Below are 17,901 nucleotides of genomic sequence, written 5' to 3' on the forward strand. Positions count from 1 at the left end.
TCAGACTTTGAAACTCTAGGAAGGAAACTCAAGGACTTTGGGGCCCAGATAGTTTTTTCAATTATCCCGATATCTGTTGGGAGACAAATTCTGCCAAACACAGCCCCTCCAAGAAATTTCTGACTTGTGTTGGAGATAACTTCCTCCTACAGAAAGTGGAGGAAGCAACCAGAGGATCAGCTATCCTGGACTTGATTCTAACCAATAGGGATGATTTGGTGGATGAAGTGGCAGTTACGGGAACTCTGGGGGAAAGTGACCACACCATACTTGACTTCTTGATTTTAACAGAAGCGAAAGCTGAGAGTGGCCATACGGGCACGCTGGACTTCAGGAAAGCTGATTTTCGTAAACTCAGAACAATTGTAAGTATGGTTCCATGGCAAGCCACCCTAATGAGAAAAGGAGTCCAAGATGGGTGGGAGTTTCTAAAAAAGAAAATTCAAAAGGCACAATGGCAATAAATTCCTTCAAAAAAAAAGTGGAAGACAGCAGAAGCCCAATGTGGTCAGGAAACAGAATGGCTGGAAGGTTTCTCTTTGCAGTGCTAAATACCTGCTTAATTTCAATACAAACATTTCACTTCTGGAAAAGTGGGTTTCTGCTATTTTATGTAGTTCTATAAAATGGTGCAGGTTGCTTTGGCTTCAGCATCAGCCAGCATTTTTGCTTCAACGTCAAGGACAGGCTTGTAATCTTATCATTAGCAGACTTGCTTCAGTGGCCTTAGCTTTGTTAATTTTCTTCAGCAGCTTTTGTGGCTTTGCAATCTTATCTTCAGCCTCTTTTAAGCAAACTTGCTTCAATATTTTTCATTCAGCAGTCTTTGCTAGCTTCTCTTGGCTTTTCATCTCATCACCAGGGCCGGCTCCAGGCATGCGGGGGCCCTTGGGCATCAGCTTGCCCCCCCACCCCCCAGCCCCCCACCCCCACCCCCCCACAGCCCCCCTTACCTGTCTGGGCATTAGCATTGCCCTTAATGAAGGTCTGTTTTAGCATTGCCCTTAATGAAGATGGCGGCCGTGGCTTCCCTAAGGGGAATGAAGCCTCCGCCGCCATCTTTGTTGATGGCACACGTGCATGGTACTTACACACATCTCTGCCATCAACTAAGATGGCGGCAGCGGCTTCAGTACCTTAGGGAAGCTGCGGCCACCATCTTCATTAAGGGCAATACTAAAAAGCCGTCTAAGTGGGGGGTGGGGGGGCGTGGATTGCGGGGGTGGTGGTGGAGGGCTCCTCAGGGGCCCCTCAGGGGCTCCTGTAGCTCTGGGGACCTCGGGCCAGTGCCCAACCTGGCCGCCCTTTAGAACTGGCCCTGCTCATCACTAAGACTGGCTTCTCTTTGGTGCAGTCATGAAGACTGGCCACAAACAGTTTCATTCTGGCTTTTTTAAAGGCCAGCTCAAGGCTTTCACATGAGGTGGGGGCTCTCCCCGAGGCTTGACATGTTTAGTTCCTGTCACCTTTTAAAAGTGTGACAACACGTGAGCTGTAGACTTTTTAAAAATATCTCACTTCTGCGTATTCTCTCCTCTCCCTCTTGGCTATCTTCCCAGACTCAGCAGCAGTCTTCTGACAGCTGTGTAAACAAAGAGGCAGAAGATCACCCATTCTTGAGAAAGGAGGAGTGAAAGAAACTTAACCCTTACAGCAGCTAGGATTGTGAGTAGCTGGGGTTTTTTTCTATACAAAATAAATATTTTATTTCCCAACTTCACAAACTTTATTCACCCTTGGAGACCTCAAAAAGGCCAAAAATAAGAAAAATCTCAGGGGGCCTTTAACACCTGTGTTCTTGGATATTGAGAGGTATCCAAGTTACCACACTAATACATTTACTTTAATACTTTAACATTGTAAACTGGCCCAGGTGCCTTAGCAAAAAGGCAGCATATAAATGCAATAAATAAATTTAGGTATACAAAAATGAACATTAGTATATCATGTTTTTTATATATATCATATGTGCAGTTATTATGAAATGTATGTTGATAGCCCTATAATATTCATGCTGACTTTTGGAGTAGATTTAGACCCCAGGCACACTTTATTTGTGAATTCCCTCCCGTTCGATCTTCGACATGCCCCTTCCCTGGATACCTTCCGCCGAGCATTAAAAACTTGGCTGTTTGGTCAGGCCTTTGGGACTATCGGGATGGGCTAATTATATACTCAATGCCCGTTGCTATGTATTACAATTGCTGCTATTCTGTCACTGTTGATTATTTGTATTTTATTGTATTTATTGTATTTACTGTATTTTGTATTTTATTGAATTTAATATGTACGCCGCCTAGAGTGGCTTCGGCCAGATAGGCGGCCTAAAAATTAAATTATTATTATTATTATTATTATTATTATTATTATTATTATTATTTACACATGCATAAACCTATGGGTTTGTTTTTCTAGGACATTGTCACAAACTGTCATCCATACAATGTCCCCAAATTTCAGCCAATTACCACTTATCACTTACTGTTTTCCTTCTGGAAACAAAATCCAAACCAAACCATGGGGAAGGGGACAGCGTATACTGCTCACAAAAATTCTACCTCCTCTGAGCGTTTGTTGGCTCAAAGTGCTTTGGTATTGTCAAGCATACTTGTACTGATTACACAGACAAAAATGGTCTCCGGGGAACAAAGTTCCCCCATTATTCCATTGGAAATCTCATTGGGGTACAAATATACCCCAAAGATGGCCAGTGTGATTTTTTTTCTGGTAGGGTGTGCTTGTGGAATTTATTAATAACAACACAGGAATAATAACAATGGTCCAGAAATGCTAGAATGGTGATACCTTATGTGACGGGCTGATGGTGCCTGAAGTGTCACAGCTATACATGGTGCCCACACATAGAGGCCTCAGTGCAATTCAGAGTATTTTACCTTTTCTTGCCCCATCTTCATCCTTCTTCTGAATGAATAAATACCTAGGACTTTCAGGAAAGAAGGGCAGTAGAAGAATCTGAATCAATGGCATGACTGTAAATAAGCTCAGTAGAACTGGGATACCTGTGCAAGAAGATAATATGATGATGATATGAAGAAACAGTGATGGTCCATCTGATATGTTGTAAGGTTAGGCAAAGAATGAATTTCTCTGAATTACCTTTTTGGGTCCCAAAGACATTTTGAAGACAAAGTATCTGACCCAACAGCACACCAAGGACAAAAAACACCAGGACCATCATGATCATGCCTCCCCTCAAGCTTTTAGGGGAGATCTCACCAAGATATAGAGGGACAATAGTGGAGATTAATCCTGGTTAGATAAAAAATCAAAGGATAACACACAATATGCAAGTGTCATGATGTGCTGAAACATATGAACATGTGGAATAAGACACAACAGTGGGTCATGCAGGTTATTTCTCATGACACCAAGATATTCCCTGTAGAGTTCTGCAAAATGCCATTCTGTCTTCCCGAATTTGCATGAGAGGCCACTGGGTGAAATTATATGGAGAAAGAGCATTTGACAATGCCCAGTTGTAGCTCGTAACAAAAATCAAACCCCACAGGGGTGGTCTGTCTTTAGCTTTGGAAATTTCTTCCATGGAGACGCACTAAAGCTTGAGCCTGTACATCTTCCTGAAATGGCACTTAATTATTTTATTCAAACTAATTGTGGTGGCCACTACAGGCATAGCCAATGTGGTGTCCTCCAGATGACATTGGACTACAATCCCCATTGTCGCTTACTCCAGGCAGTGCTGGCCTGAGCAGATGAAAAATGTAATCAATGACATCCAGAGGACACTATGCTGCCTCCTCTTGGGACAGAATAATTAGCATGCAATTTATCCCACCCCAACTTCTTAGGGTGGCACATGCTTTAAAGTACACATCAACCTCTTTTCTGAACATAAGAGCCACTTTTCAATACATTTATGTCATGTGGCATTTTTCTTTTCCCAACTCAAGATCTTATAGAATGGAATATCAGCTCTATCTGTTACCCCATTCCTATCCTAAGAGTCCTAATCTGCTAAGGAGTCAAATTTGAGAAATGTGTGTGTGTGTGAAAACCAGAACACAATCACATTTCTTCACTTGGATGCAGGAAGACCGAAACCATTTTTCAGTTTAATAAAACAGCTTATTTCTTGGTAACACAATCTACAATGTTGAAAATTCTGAAATATTGCTGTGCTCGTGGCTCCCCTTTTGTGTGCATGTAATCACTTATTTTAATTGCAGCTCCCAGTTTTCAGCATCCCTCATCAGCTCCATTGAAAGGCACAAATTCCAGCCCAACTTCTGACTGGGCATCCTTATCTTTAAAAAAACGCAGGCCACGAAATCCAGGACTCTGACTCACCCATGCATATTCCAACGAAGAAGCGTGTAAAGAAGATGAATACATGGGCAGTTATCAAAACCGATAAAGACATTATAACAGCAGAGATAATGGTCAAAAAGTTAGTTATCACCAAGGCAACTTTCCTGAAAAGAAAGTGAAAGTGAGTAGTGTTGGGTAGGGAGATGCCAATGAATATATAATGCCATCAAAAGAGCAGGGGAGGGAAGGTGCTTTGGAATTGCAAGTAGGTCCTCATTTTTTTGTGGGTAATTTGTTTTGATTTAGCTAGTATAGGGAAAGCACCAAGAACTACACAAGACACTGAAACCTCTACTCCAGCACAGTAAAGTAATGAAGGCAACTTCTTCTACTTCATAGGTTTCAGGAGGCATTGCTCATACATTTTCATATGGGCTAGAACTTTGACATTTGCAGCCATGCTAGGTAAGTTCTCTTAATTGGGGGGTGCTGATGACAAAGTCTGGGAACTTCTGTATGGAGACATGTGCTCTACCACTGACCTATGCCCTTTCCCAGTAAGATTAGAAAATCTGCTGATCTATTTTAGATGATGTCCTATGTCCTAGGTACAGAACTGATTGAAACCTCATTGATAGGATTATCTTGTATTTGGAAGGGTTGTTCCAACCTCCTTCAAACAAATTTTCAGTAGCTGAAAGAGGTAATCAGGTATCATTCTAGAGCCCTAAGCAGATCTTACTGTATCTCTCCCTGCTATAGACACCTTTCTGAAATGTATTTTGCCTTTCCTGAAATCCCATCCAATTGGTTGAATGTTATAGGCAGGGGGAACAAAACTACCAAAAGGAATGGCATTGCATCTCTTATTAGATGTTAGTGGGGGCATGTAGATTAGTGGCAGCTGCACATTCCCCTCTCCCTGCCATCTGAGGACATATAGTTCACCAGTGACAACTTTATCTCTATACCTGCCAAATCTATCCACCAAACAGGCAACAGGAAGGGTCCCAAAGGTGGCTCCAAGTGGAACTAACGTCATAGTAATAACTGTTGGGGCCTCAGAACCTTCAGTACCCGTATGGTCAAATGCTGTTATGTTGTACCAGTCGAACAGGAGCTAGGAGAGAAACACATAACAGTCAACATTAGGACCTTTCCATAGATCACGTGGCAGCAAAAACCAGAAGTCAGAGACTCGGCAGAAACCCTGGAGAGCCACTGCCAGCTATTGTAGAGAATACCGAGCTAGACAAACAGTGTAAGGCAGCTTCCTGTGTTCTTTTTTTTAAGTGAATACAGACATACCCCTCTTAATGTCGCTTCACTTAACGTTGCCTCGCTATAACGTACATGCTCCATACGTCCCCATACCCCGCTTAACGTTCACGCGCTTCGCAATAACGTACACTTTATTGGCATGACGCCGCTGCCATCTAGTGGTAATTGCGTGCAGTACAAGTGAAGACAATTGCTTCACTTAAAGTTTATTTTCACTTAAAGTATACTCTCTGGTCCCATTGCGAATGTTAAAGCGGGGTATGCCTGTATTTGGTAGGAAGCTGCAGCCAATGCTGGATGAACAGCGGTAGTGCCTATATGGTACATGTCACTGTCTCATTCACAGTGAGAAAATATGAGATATCACAAAAATAAAAAGGTGTGTCCACACTTTCACACACAGCTGGCCCTCTGCCTCTTATTAAACCCCTCTATATTTTAGAGATAAAAACAGGTGAAATGTGCATTTTTAATATCTGTACTCAAGCAGCAAGGAGCACCCTGGATTATCACAGTTCAAGAGCACGTCCCAGCCAGACTTAAATGGTCTAGGAGAGGTGGAACAAGACTGGTGATAGGTGTGGCCTGGGATAAGTCCTTGGGACTTAAGAGAGAAGCCTCAAGTGCTGCATTCAGTCACAGGCCTGAAGTTCTCCAACCCTGTTCTAGAGATGAAAGCAAAACAACTGGATGCTGAAACACCCTACCCAGAACATGTATGCAAACACTAATAATTAAAAAGAGAGAGAGGCACCACATCTTTGCAAAAGCCAATACGGCCTAGGTCCAGGCTATTTGTCTGACCGTATCTCCCTGTATGAGCCTGCCTGGGCCCTGTGATCCTCAGGAGAGGCCCTTCTCTCAGTCCCAACACCTTAACAAGCATAATTGGTGGGGACACGGGATAGGGCCTCTTTGGTGGCTGCCCCCAGGTTTTGGAACTCCCTTCCAAGGGAGGCAAGAATGGCCCCCTCCCTACTGTCCTTTCGTCGTCAGGTAAAGACCTTTTTATTCCGACAGGCCTTTGGAATAGAAGATGTTTAAAGATAGCGTTTAAGAGGTGTGTGGTATTGTTTTACTGCCTTAATTGCATTATCTTTAAACTGTGTTTAACCATTCTAAGTGTATGTTTAAATGTTTTAATGTCATATATAGTTTAATTCAATTTTAAATGTGGGTTTTTGTATGTTTTTATTATATGTATTTGTTTTTATTTGTAAGCCACCCTGAGTTCCAGCTTTGGAAAAAGGGCAGGGTAAAATTAAAGATAATAATAATTATAAATAATAAAAGCAAATTGGCGGACAAGTGACTGATATTGGGAATGGCCATGTCATGACATATTGGAACCACTGTAGTGCATGCAATAACCAAGGGGTAGTCAACCTGTGGTCTTTGGGCTGCTTACAGCTTTCAGCCTAAATTCATGAAGATGGTGGCAAGGAGACAGGAAAAGGAGGGAAAGGGGTGGGGGGAGGGAGGGAAGGAAGGAAGGAAGGAAGGAGAGAAATGCCATGTCCTACCCGGTTTTGGACCCCATATAATTACAGAAGAGGAAATGTGGCTCTCAGCAGAGAAACGGTTCCCCAACCCTCTACAAAAAAACCCTGCTTTAAGAAGCCATCTGCACTGTCAGCTGTTTTACCGTAGATGTGGAGTAAAGTATCCATATATTGTAACCATTTTGCATATTCATGATGCAGGAAGCAATCAAAACCCAAATAAGCATCTTCGATAGCTCCTACAGGAAGAAATAGCAGATACCATGACAAGAGTGTACAGGGCAAAATATGTTAAGTACAGTTGCAAATAAATAAATTGAAAGATAGAATAAGGGCATAGGTGAGACATTTAGCCATTATCTCATAAATACAACTTTTGTGTGGTTTGACTAGTAAAACTGAATATGATCATCAGCACCATCTATATATTAACCATCAGCGTAGTCTTCTGGGTGATTTATAATCTTATTAAAATACATACTATAGCAAAATTCAAAACAAAGGAAAATGCCAATTATAAACAATACATACAAATCAGCATCTAAAACTATTTAAAAGTCAGCACAAATCCAGCAACATGAAGTCAATTTAAGACTTTCCTACAACCAGGAAGGGGAAAATATTTCAGTGCAGGAGAAAACACCAAACATGTATGTCTGAGGTAAAACTAAAATGCCCGGGAGAATAAGGAGATCTTCACCTTGTGCCAAATATGAAAGGATGAGGTGGTTTCATGAATGGGACACCACCACTGAAAAGCCCCTCTCCCTCATCGCCGCCTGCCTCCAATGGGTCTTGTAATAAGATAGCAAGGACCAGGCAGGTACATATGGCAGAAGGTGACCCTGTATCCAACCTTTTTCTTAACATTTTTAGAAAGTGATTGGTTCTGCTCATCACAGTGCTAAATTGGGCCCTGTTTTATTTTGCTTGACAGTAGTCCTTTTCACATATCAAGTTTCTTGTTGTTATGTGCCTTCAAGTCAATCATGACTTATGGTGACCCTATGAATCAGTGACCTCCAAGAGCATCTGTCATGAACCACCCTGTTCAGATCTTGTAAGTTCAGGTCTGTGGCTTTCTTTATGGAATCAATCCATTTCTTGTTTGGCCTTCCTCTTTTTCTACTCACTGCTGTTTTCCCCAGCATTATTGTCTTTTCTAGTGACTCATATCTTCTCACAATGTGTCCAAAGTATGATAATCTCAGTTTCATCATTTTAGCTTCTAGTGATAGTTCTGGTTTAATTTGTTCTAACACCCAATTATTTGTCTTTTTCGCAGTCCATGGTATGCACAAAGCTCTCCTCCAACACCACATTTCAAATGAGTTGATTTTTCTCTTATCTGCTTTTTTCACTGTCCAACTTTCACATCCATACATAGAGATTGGAAATACCATGGTCTGAATGATCCTGACTTTAGTGTTCAGTGATACATATTTGCATTTGAGGACCTTTTCTAGTTCTCTCACAGCTGCCCTCTCCAGTCCTAGCCTTCTTCTGATTTCTTGACTATTGTCTCCATTTTGGTTAATGACTGTGCCAAGGTATTGATAATCCTTGACAAGTTCAATGTCCTCATTGTCAACTGTAAAGTTACATAAATCTTCTGTTGTCATTACTTTAGTCTTTTTGACATTCAGTTGTAGTCCTGCTTTTGTGCTTTCCTCTTTAATCAGCATTCATTTCAAATCATTACTGGTTTCTGCTAGTAGTATGGTATCGTCTGCATATCTTAAATTATTGATATTTCTCCCTCCAAGCTTTACACCTCCTTCATCTTGGTCCAGTCCTGCTTTCCGTATATGTTCTGCGTACAGATTAAACAAATAGAGTGATAAAATACAACCCTGTCTCACACCATTTCCGATGGGGAACCAATCGGTTTCTCCATATTCTGTTCTTACAGTAGCCTCTTGTCCAGAGTATAGGTTGTGCATCAGGACAATCAGATACATTGGCACCCTCATTTCTTTTAAAGCATTCCATAGTTTTTCATGATCTACACAGTCAAAGGCTTTGCTGTAATCTATAAAGCACAGGGTGATTTTCTTCTGAAATTCCTTGATCCGTTCCATTATCCAACGTATGTTTATGATATGATCTCGGGTGCCTCTTCCCTTTCTAAATCCAGCTTGGACGTCTGGCATTTCTCGCTCCATATATGGTAGGAGCCTTTGTTGTAGAATCTTGAGCATTACTTTACTTGCATGGGATATTAAGGCAATGGTTCAATAATTACTGCATTCCCTGGGATCCCCTTTCTTTGGAATTGGGATGTATACTGAACGCTGCCAGTCTGTGGGCCATTGTTTAGTTTTCCATATTTCTTGACAGATTTATGTCAAAATTTGGACAGATTCAGTCTCAGTAGCTTGTAGCAACTCTATTGGTGTTCCATCTATTCCTGGTGATTTGTTTCTTCCAAGTATTTTAAGAGCAGGTTTAACCTCACATTCTAAAATTTCTGGTTCTTCATCATACGGTTCCTCTGTGAATGAATCTGTCATCCTGGCATCTCTTTTATAGAGTTCTTCAGTGTATTGCTTCCATCTTCCTTTTATTTCATCTCCGTCTGTCTGTGTGTTCCCCTGTTGATTATTCAACGTCCCTACTCTTGGTTTAAATTTGCCTTTCATTTCTCTAATCTTTTGGAACAGGGTTCTTGTTCTACCCTTTTTGTTGTCCTCTTCTATTTATATGCAGTAACTATTGTAATAGTTCTCTTTGTCTCTACTACTAGTCGCTGTACTGTTGCATTTAGGGTTCTGGCCGTGTTTCTATCTCCTTTTGCTTTTGCTTTCCTTCTCTCTTTAACCATTTTAACAGTTTCTTCAGTCATCCATTGAGGTCTTTCTTTTTAACTAGAGGTATTGTCTTTTTGCATTCTTCCCTGATAACATCTCTGACTTCATTCCATAGTTCTTCTGGTTCTCTGTCAACTAAGTTTAAAGCTTCAAACCTGTTCTTTATTTGATCTTTATATGCTTCTGACATGTTATTTAAATTGTATTTTGGCATTATGATTGCTTTGTTGGTCTTTTTTGGCTTTACTCTGATTTTTGATACGACCAGTTCATGATCTGTACCGCAGTTTGCTCCTGGTCTTGTTTTTGCAGAAAGTATGGAACTTCTCCATCTTCTATTTCCAATTATCTAATCAATTTGATTCCTATATTGACCATTTGGTGATGTCCATGTGTACAGTCGTCTTTTCAGTTGCTCAAAAAATGTGTTTGCAAGAAACAAATTATTGGCTTCACAGAATTCAATAAGTCTTTCTCCTGCTTCATTTCTGTCTCCTAAGGCCCATTTCCCCACAATTCCTAATTCTCTGTTCCCTACTTTTGCATTCCAATCCCCCATGATTATCAGCACATCTTGTTTTGGTGTGTGATCAATTTCTTCCTGTACTTCTGCATAAAATCTCTCCAATTCCTCTTCCTCTGCTTTTGCCGTGGGAGCATAGACTTGGATGATGGTTATGTTGATAGGTTTTCCGTTTAATCTCATTGATATCACTTGCTCAGACCTTGCGTTATAGCTCCTAATTGCTCTCGCTACATCACTTCTCATTATTAAAGCAACCCCATTTCTTCTTGATTTCACATTTCCTGCATAAAATATTTTGTAGTTGCCTGACTGAAAATGTCCTATTCCCATCCATTTTAGTTCGCTCACACCAAGTATTGTAATGTTGATGCGTTCCATTTCTTACTTGACAATTTCTAACTTTCCCTGGTTCATGCTTCTCAAATTCTTGTTCCTATTGTGTGCATCGTTCAGCTCCAGACTTGCCTTTCGCATCTGTGCGCATCAGCCTCTGGGCTTCCTTTTGGCTTTGACCCAGTTGCGTCATTTTTCACAGTGCTACTCGTACTTGTCCTTTGTTTTTCCCCAGTAGCTCAATGAGTGCCTTCTGACCTGGGGGTCTCATCTTCCAGCACTATCTCGTGTTGCATTTTGGATACATTCTGTTTCCTGACTCCTAACAGACCAGAGCAAAGGGAGCTGTCTCACTTGGTCTACAGGTGAGATGATATAAGCAAGCCAGCTTTCAGAGAGCGAGTGAAGAAAGTGAGCAAACAGGCAGAGCAAACAGGAGTTTGACAAAGGAGTTCGACAGGGGAGGTCAAGGGGGAGGTCCCTAAAAAAGAAAAGAAAAGAAAAATTACTAATTCCCCTTGTACAGTGCAGCACATACCGGTGGGACTCTCAAGTTTACCCTGTAGTAAGACAGGACAAAGCACAGGCCGCTCCAAAACAAGTAGTTAGAAAGATACAAAAGGCAGAAGAGAGAATGAATGGGAAGGATGCTCCAGTGGTTGTGACCTGCAAGGTGTGTGCCATGTTTGTTTTCTTGCCTGAGAACAACATGGCATACATGTACAACAAGTGCAAGCTCGTGGCGTTGGAAGAAAAAGTGAGAGGCCTGGAATGGCAGGTGGCCACACTAAGGACTATAAGAGAAGATGAGGAGTTCTTAGACAGAACGCTGGAACAACAGCAGCAAAGAGAAATGGAGGTGGAAGAGCAACAGCATGAGGTAGCAGAAGAGGAGACTGCTTTGGAGAGGAGCAACGAAGTGGAGGAAACTCCGTGGGGAAGGGTGACAGTTAGGAGCAGCAGAGCTAGAAGACACCCTTCACCAGTGGAGCTATGGAACCTCTTTCAACCACTCAAGGATGAGAGTGGAGGACAGCCTGTGGTGGAAGAATTAGAGGAGACCCCATGCGACAATGAGCAAGAGGCTGAAGCTCAATCAAGCAGGGACAATGAAACCACGCCCCACAACAAGATAAGAAGAGTACTAGTAGTGGGAGACTCCCTACTGCATGCGATCGAAACCCAAGTATGTCGAGAATATCCGTGGACTCGCCAGTTATGCTGTCTACCATGAGGACGGATTAGAGATGTGACGGAAAGGTTGCCATCACTCATCAAGCCCACTGACAGGTATCCCTTTCTCCTCATCCATGTGGGAACAAATGATACTGCCAAACGGAGCTATAAAGAAATCACATCAGATTTTGAAACTCTGGGAAGGAAACTCAAGGGCTTTGGGTCCCAGATAGTTTTTTCATCAATCCTTCTAGTACTTAGAAGAGGAGTAGAAAGGGAAAGAAAAATACTCCATGTGAATAAATGGCTACGAAGGTGGTGCAGACGTGAGAGATTTGGATTCTGGGACCACAGGCTATGGTTCCTGGAAGATGGACTGCTGGCAAGTGATGGGTTGCATCTTACAAGGACTGGGAAGAATGTGTTTGGCCACAGCATGGAGAAGTTCATCAGGAGGGCTTTAAACTGAATCCTAAAGGGGAGGGAGATGTAAACTTGGTGGTAACGACTGATGAAGGCTTATGCACAGTAGTGGGACCAGAGAGATCAGCTCTAATAGGGCCCAGTCACAGCCCTCAGAAAAACGTAGTAAGGAAGCCAAGTCATAAATCACATGGTCTTCGATGTCTGTATACTAATGTGCAGAGCATGGGAAACAAGCAGGACGAAGTCGAACTCTTAATACAGGAGGGCAATTACGACTTGATAGGTATAACTGAAACTTGGTGGGATGACTCCCATGACTGGAATACAGCAATTGAAGGATACAACTTGTTCAAGAAGAACAGAAGGAATAAAAAGGGAGGTGGAGTTGCGCTATATGTTAAAAATATATATCCCTGCACAGAAATACAGAAAGATGAGCTAGGTAGCTCCACCGAGAGTATCTGGATTAAAATAAATGGGGCAAGTAATAAAAGGAATGTGGTGCTTGGAGTCTACTACTGACCACCCAGTCAAGGAGAAGACGAGAATGTGACTTTTGAAAAGCAAATTGCCAATGTTTCAAGGAGGCATGATGTAGTAGTAATGGGGGATTTCAATTATCCTGATATCTGTTGAGAGGCAAATTCTGCCAAACACGGCCCCGCCAAGAAATTTCTGACTTGTGTTGGAGATAACTTCCTCCTACAGAAAGTGGAGGAAGCAACCAGAGGTTCAGCTATCCTGGACTTGATTCTTGATTCTTGATTTGGTGGATGAAGTGGCAGTTACGGGAACTCTGGGGGAAAGTGACCACACCATACTTGAATTCTTGATTTTAACAGAAGCAAAAGCTGACAGTAGCCATATGCGCACCCTGGACTTCAGGAAAGCTGATTTTCATAAACTCAGAACAATTGTAAGTATGGTTCCATGGCAAGCCACCCTAATGAGAAAAGGAGTCGAAGATGGGTGGGACTTTCTAAAAAAGGAAATTCTAAAAGTGCAATGGCAAGCAATTCCAAGAAGGAAAAAAGGGGGAAAACAGCAGAAGAAGCCAATGTGGCTTCACAAAAAGCTTAGAGATAACATGAAAACAAAAAAGGACACATACAGAAAGTGGAAAAAAGGCCAGGCCACAAAGGAAGAGTACAGACATGTATCATGGAATTGTCTGGATGGTGTCAGGGAGGCTAAAGCTGAGAATGAGCGGAGGCTAGCGAGGGATGCTAAAAGCAACTAAAAAGCTTTCTTCAGGTATGTCCATAGTAAAAGACAGAGAAAAGAAATGGTGGCACATCTACTCAATGAGGATGGCAAAATGATAACAGATGACAAAGAAAAGGCTCAATTCCTACTTTGGCTCAGTCTTCTCCCAAAAAAGGGTCTATGACCCTCCCGGGAAACATGAAGTAGAAGGGGCAGGATTGGAGCTTGAGATTGATAGACAAATGGTCAAGGGATACCTAATCACTTTGAATGAGTTCAAATGTCCAGGGCTCGATAAACTGCATCCTAGAGTATTGAAGGAACTGGCTGAACAACTCTCAGAACCGCTGTCTATTAACTTTGCAAAATCATGGAGGACTGGTGAAGTGCCAGATGACTGGAGGAGAGCTAATGTTGTCCCTATCTTCAAAAAGGGCAAGAAGGAAGAACCGGGGAACTACAGACCAGTCAGCCTAACATCAGTCCCTGGAGGAGATTATAAAGTAGTCAATCTGTAAGCACCTTGAAAACAATGCAGTGACTACTAGGAGCCAACATGGATTTATGAAGAACAAATCCTGCCAAGCTAATCTAATCTCATTTTTTGATCGGGTAACCTCCCTTGTAGACTGTGGGAATGCTGTGGACATAATATATCTAGACTAGCAAAGCTTTTGACAAAGTGCCCCATGATATTCTGATTAGCGATATAGCTAAATGTGGGCTGGATGAAACAACTATCACATGGATCTGCAGTTGGCTCCAGAATCATACTCAAAGAGTGGTTATCAATGGTTCCTTCTCAAACTGGGTGGAAGTAACAAGTGGGGTACCACATGGCTCGGTCCGGTGCCCAGAGCTCTTTAACATTTTTATTAACAACTTGAATGAGGAAGTACAAAGCATGCTTATCAAATTTGCAGATGATACAAAGTTGGGGGGCATAGCTAATACCATGGCAGACAGAAACAAAATTCAAAGGGACCTTGATAGGCTGGAGCATTGGGCTGAAAACAACAGAATGAAATTCAACAGGGATAAATGCAAAGTTCTACACTTAGGAAAAAGAAACCAAATGCACAGTTATAAGATGGGGGATATTTGGCTCAGCAGTATGACATGTGAGAAGGATCTTGGAATTGCTGTTGATCACAAGCTGAATATGAGCCAACAGTGTGATATGGCTGCAAAAAAGGCAAATGCTATATTAGGCTGTATTAACAGAAGTATAGTTTCCAAATCTCGTGAAGTATTAGTTTCCCTCTATTCAGCACTGGTTAGGCCTCATCTTGAATACTGTGTCCAGTTCTGGTCTCCGCACTTCAAGAAGGATGCAGACAGACTGGAACAGTTTCAGAGGAGGGCAACAAGGATGATTAGGGGACTGGAAACCAAGCCCTATGAGGAGAGACTGAAAGAACTGGACATGTTTAGCCTAGAGAAGAGAAGACTGAGGGGAGATATGATAGCACTCTTCAAGTACATGAGAGGTTGTCACACAGAGGAGAGCCGGGATCTCTTCTCAATCATCCCAGAGTGCAGGACACAGAATAATGGGCTCAAGTTGCAGGAAGCCAGATTTCGACTGGACATCAGGAAAAACTTCCTAACTCTTAGAGCCATACGACAATGGAACCAATGACCTAGAGAGGTAGTGGGCTGTCCGACACTGGAGGCATTCAAGAGGCAGCTGGACAGCCATCTGTCAGGAATGCTTTGATTTGGATTCCTGCCTTGAGCAGGGGTTTGGACTTGATGGCCTTATAGGCCTCTTCCAACTCTACTATTCTATGATTCTACTCTGTTCATAGGGTTTTCGTGTTAAGAGATATTCAGAGGTGGTTTACCATTGCCTTCCTCTGAGTTTGGATGCATCTTAGTCTGGTGTTTCAGCTTTGACCATTCCACCTTGGGTGCCCCTGCTAGGAGTCTAGCCCCTTGGTCTAGACTCCTGACGGCATTGGTCTTAGCTTCTTCAACACTCTCAAATCCCCTCTCCACATTAAGGTGTGCACCCTAGATGGATATGGTATGGTATCCTATATTGTGGTCAAGTTCAAGTTTCACCACTGCCTTGGAGCAGGATGGCTTTCTGTGGTAGAGGGGCAGACCTAAGCCCCAGATGTATCTGTTTACTGAAGTAGACACAGTCTATACAACTGATGCTATCATGCAACTGAAGTACCATTTCATGTTACAAGTATTCAGCTTGCAACAAAAACCATCCATGTAGAATGACTGGAATTGGAAGGGACCTTGAAGATCAGCTTGGCCATCCCACTGCTCAGTATAGGATAGCTACAGGTGAATTACTAGAATGAGGCAGATGTTCACGGAGGAAAGAGGCTTCTCTGTGTTGGCACTTGGATGATCTAACTATCTCCCAAAGAGGCTAGCCTGGCACCCACTCTAATGTCCATTCAGCATGAGCCAAATGCTTTTTCTCTCCCCTCCCATGACTTTTATTGGTACATCTATTCTGCTGCTTTATTGTTTTTTAATGATATTTTTATGAAATAGTTGGGCCCGACATTTAGGTTTTGTAAATTATATATTTACAAACAATGCATTGCATTACATTGTAGGCAATACATGAGTAAATGGTAGATGCATGAATAACATTAAGAAGATATTAACTGATGAATAATAACATTAATTTTAATGGGTCTTCTCAGAGTAGACCCATTAAAATGAAAGAACTTAGTTATGTTCATGAATTTCATTTGGTCTATTTGGAACAAGATCAATCCATAATTATTATTAACTCCTTAGTATAATAAATATATCAATTTCTGATGTAGAATATATAATAATATTATAGTGTATTGGGTTGAATCCATGCTTAGTCATGCTTAGAGGAAACACAGTTAAAACAGTCCATTTGGGACTAAGAATGACAAATTCTGGATGAAAAACCCATCAGAAGTCTTCATAACAATTACACATCAACTTAGATTTTTAGTAAGCCAGTTGATTGGACAAGACCATCCAAGCTCACCCCTTTCCTGGCTTGTATATTGTCTGCCTCTTCCTGTTGGTCCATGCTTTCTTGGTAGGAGTCAGAAAATAAAGCTGACCTGTCAGGGAATAAGAGATTGCCTTTGACATAAACTTGCTGACTCTAAAAGGATAGAAAACTATTGCTGAATCAAATAAACACTGTGATCCCAACAGCAGACAATCAGATGTCTCTAGGATGCTCACACTGTAGGCATGCAAATGATGACCTGTCCCTCCCAGTTGCCTCTCAACATCTGTATTTAAATTAATACAGCCTCAGATGTTCTTCCATGTAGCAGCTAGCAAGGTTAACAGTCACTGATCTATCCTCCTGCATGAATTTTCCTAATCCTTTTTTGGCAAAACCTTCTAAGCTAAGGGTGATCACCAGTGGTGTAGTGGACGGGGAATACAGGGGAGTGTAGCTCTGGGATTTTTTTTTAAGAGCAGGAGTGATTATGTCATCATCTGTGTGATGCATCAGAATAATTGATGGGACCCTCCTTGCTTTGTCAAGTGAATGAGATGGTAATGTTTCTGACATAAAGGAAGTCAGAATATGGAAAACAAATAAGCAGAAGCTGGATATGTCTTTCCTTTGATGGGGTTTCTTCTCCATGCTAGCAGTTTAAATGGGTAACACCTCTTTGCAAGCTTTTTTACATATCTAATTGAAAGCTAAAAGTTGCATTTCTTCTGGAAGAAGGTCTTTTAATAAAGCTCAATGTGTTTTAGAAGTTGAAGTTGCATAGGATTGCAATCATACAGATCCTAATAAATCATCTATTGCTGCCTGCATTTTTGGACTCTCCTTAGGGACATGGGTATGGGCTTGTCATGATGAGCTTCTCCACTTAAATATATATTGTTAGACAACAGGCCATGCCAAATCCTTGGTAGAGAGTAGATCATGAGAGGTAACTGCTTTAGTCCTTGAACATTTGACCCTTTAATATTTGTTGAAGTTATCAAATTCAGAAGTTGGAAAAGACATGAGCTGTTATCCCCAGTCAGAAGTTGAAGAGTAGTTCTCTCCAGTGTCATTGACTGTATTTAATTTGTTTTAAACTGTTTCTAATAATGTATTTTATATTTTTTTGGCCTGCCCTGGGACCAGGTGATGAAGGGTCGGTAATAAATTTAATAAGAAGAACTCACAGATGTGGGTAGAGATGGAATCTGTCTACAGACAGCCTCCCTGCCCTATGCAAGCTAGTAACCACAAAAGGGTATGAGGATGAATAGGCAATACTTACTGTATACATACATACTTACTGTAGTGTTTTGTTACAGCTGAATAGGGAGGTAGGAACTGAGCCAGGCCCTATTTTATTTTGAAATAAAGCACAGA

The 17,901-nt window shown here is 41.7% G+C and overlaps 1 protein-coding gene across 1 annotated transcript in view; it reads right to left on the reverse strand.

Moving 5' to 3' along the window:
* The window catches only part of LOC133377591 (solute carrier family 2, facilitated glucose transporter member 5-like), a 32,000-nt gene extending 26,668 nt beyond the window's left edge, over positions 1–5,332 (reverse strand). Inside the window, exons 1-4 of the mRNA XM_061611938.1 lie at positions 5,262–5,332; positions 4,330–4,454; positions 3,118–3,270; positions 2,895–3,020 (exon numbers count right to left, since the gene is read on the reverse strand). Of these exons, the coding sequence (XP_061467922.1) occupies positions 2,895–3,020; positions 3,118–3,270; positions 4,330–4,454; positions 5,262–5,332 (475 nt within the window). The remainder of the gene's footprint in view (positions 1–2,894; positions 3,021–3,117; positions 3,271–4,329; positions 4,455–5,261) is intronic.
* Between the last annotated feature and the right edge of the window lie 12,569 nt (positions 5,333–17,901).

The sequence above is a fragment of the Rhineura floridana genome, chromosome 1 (assembly GCF_030035675.1).
Source record: "Rhineura floridana isolate rRhiFlo1 chromosome 1, rRhiFlo1.hap2, whole genome shotgun sequence".
Lineage (NCBI taxonomy): Eukaryota > Metazoa > Chordata > Lepidosauria > Squamata > Rhineuridae > Rhineura > Rhineura floridana.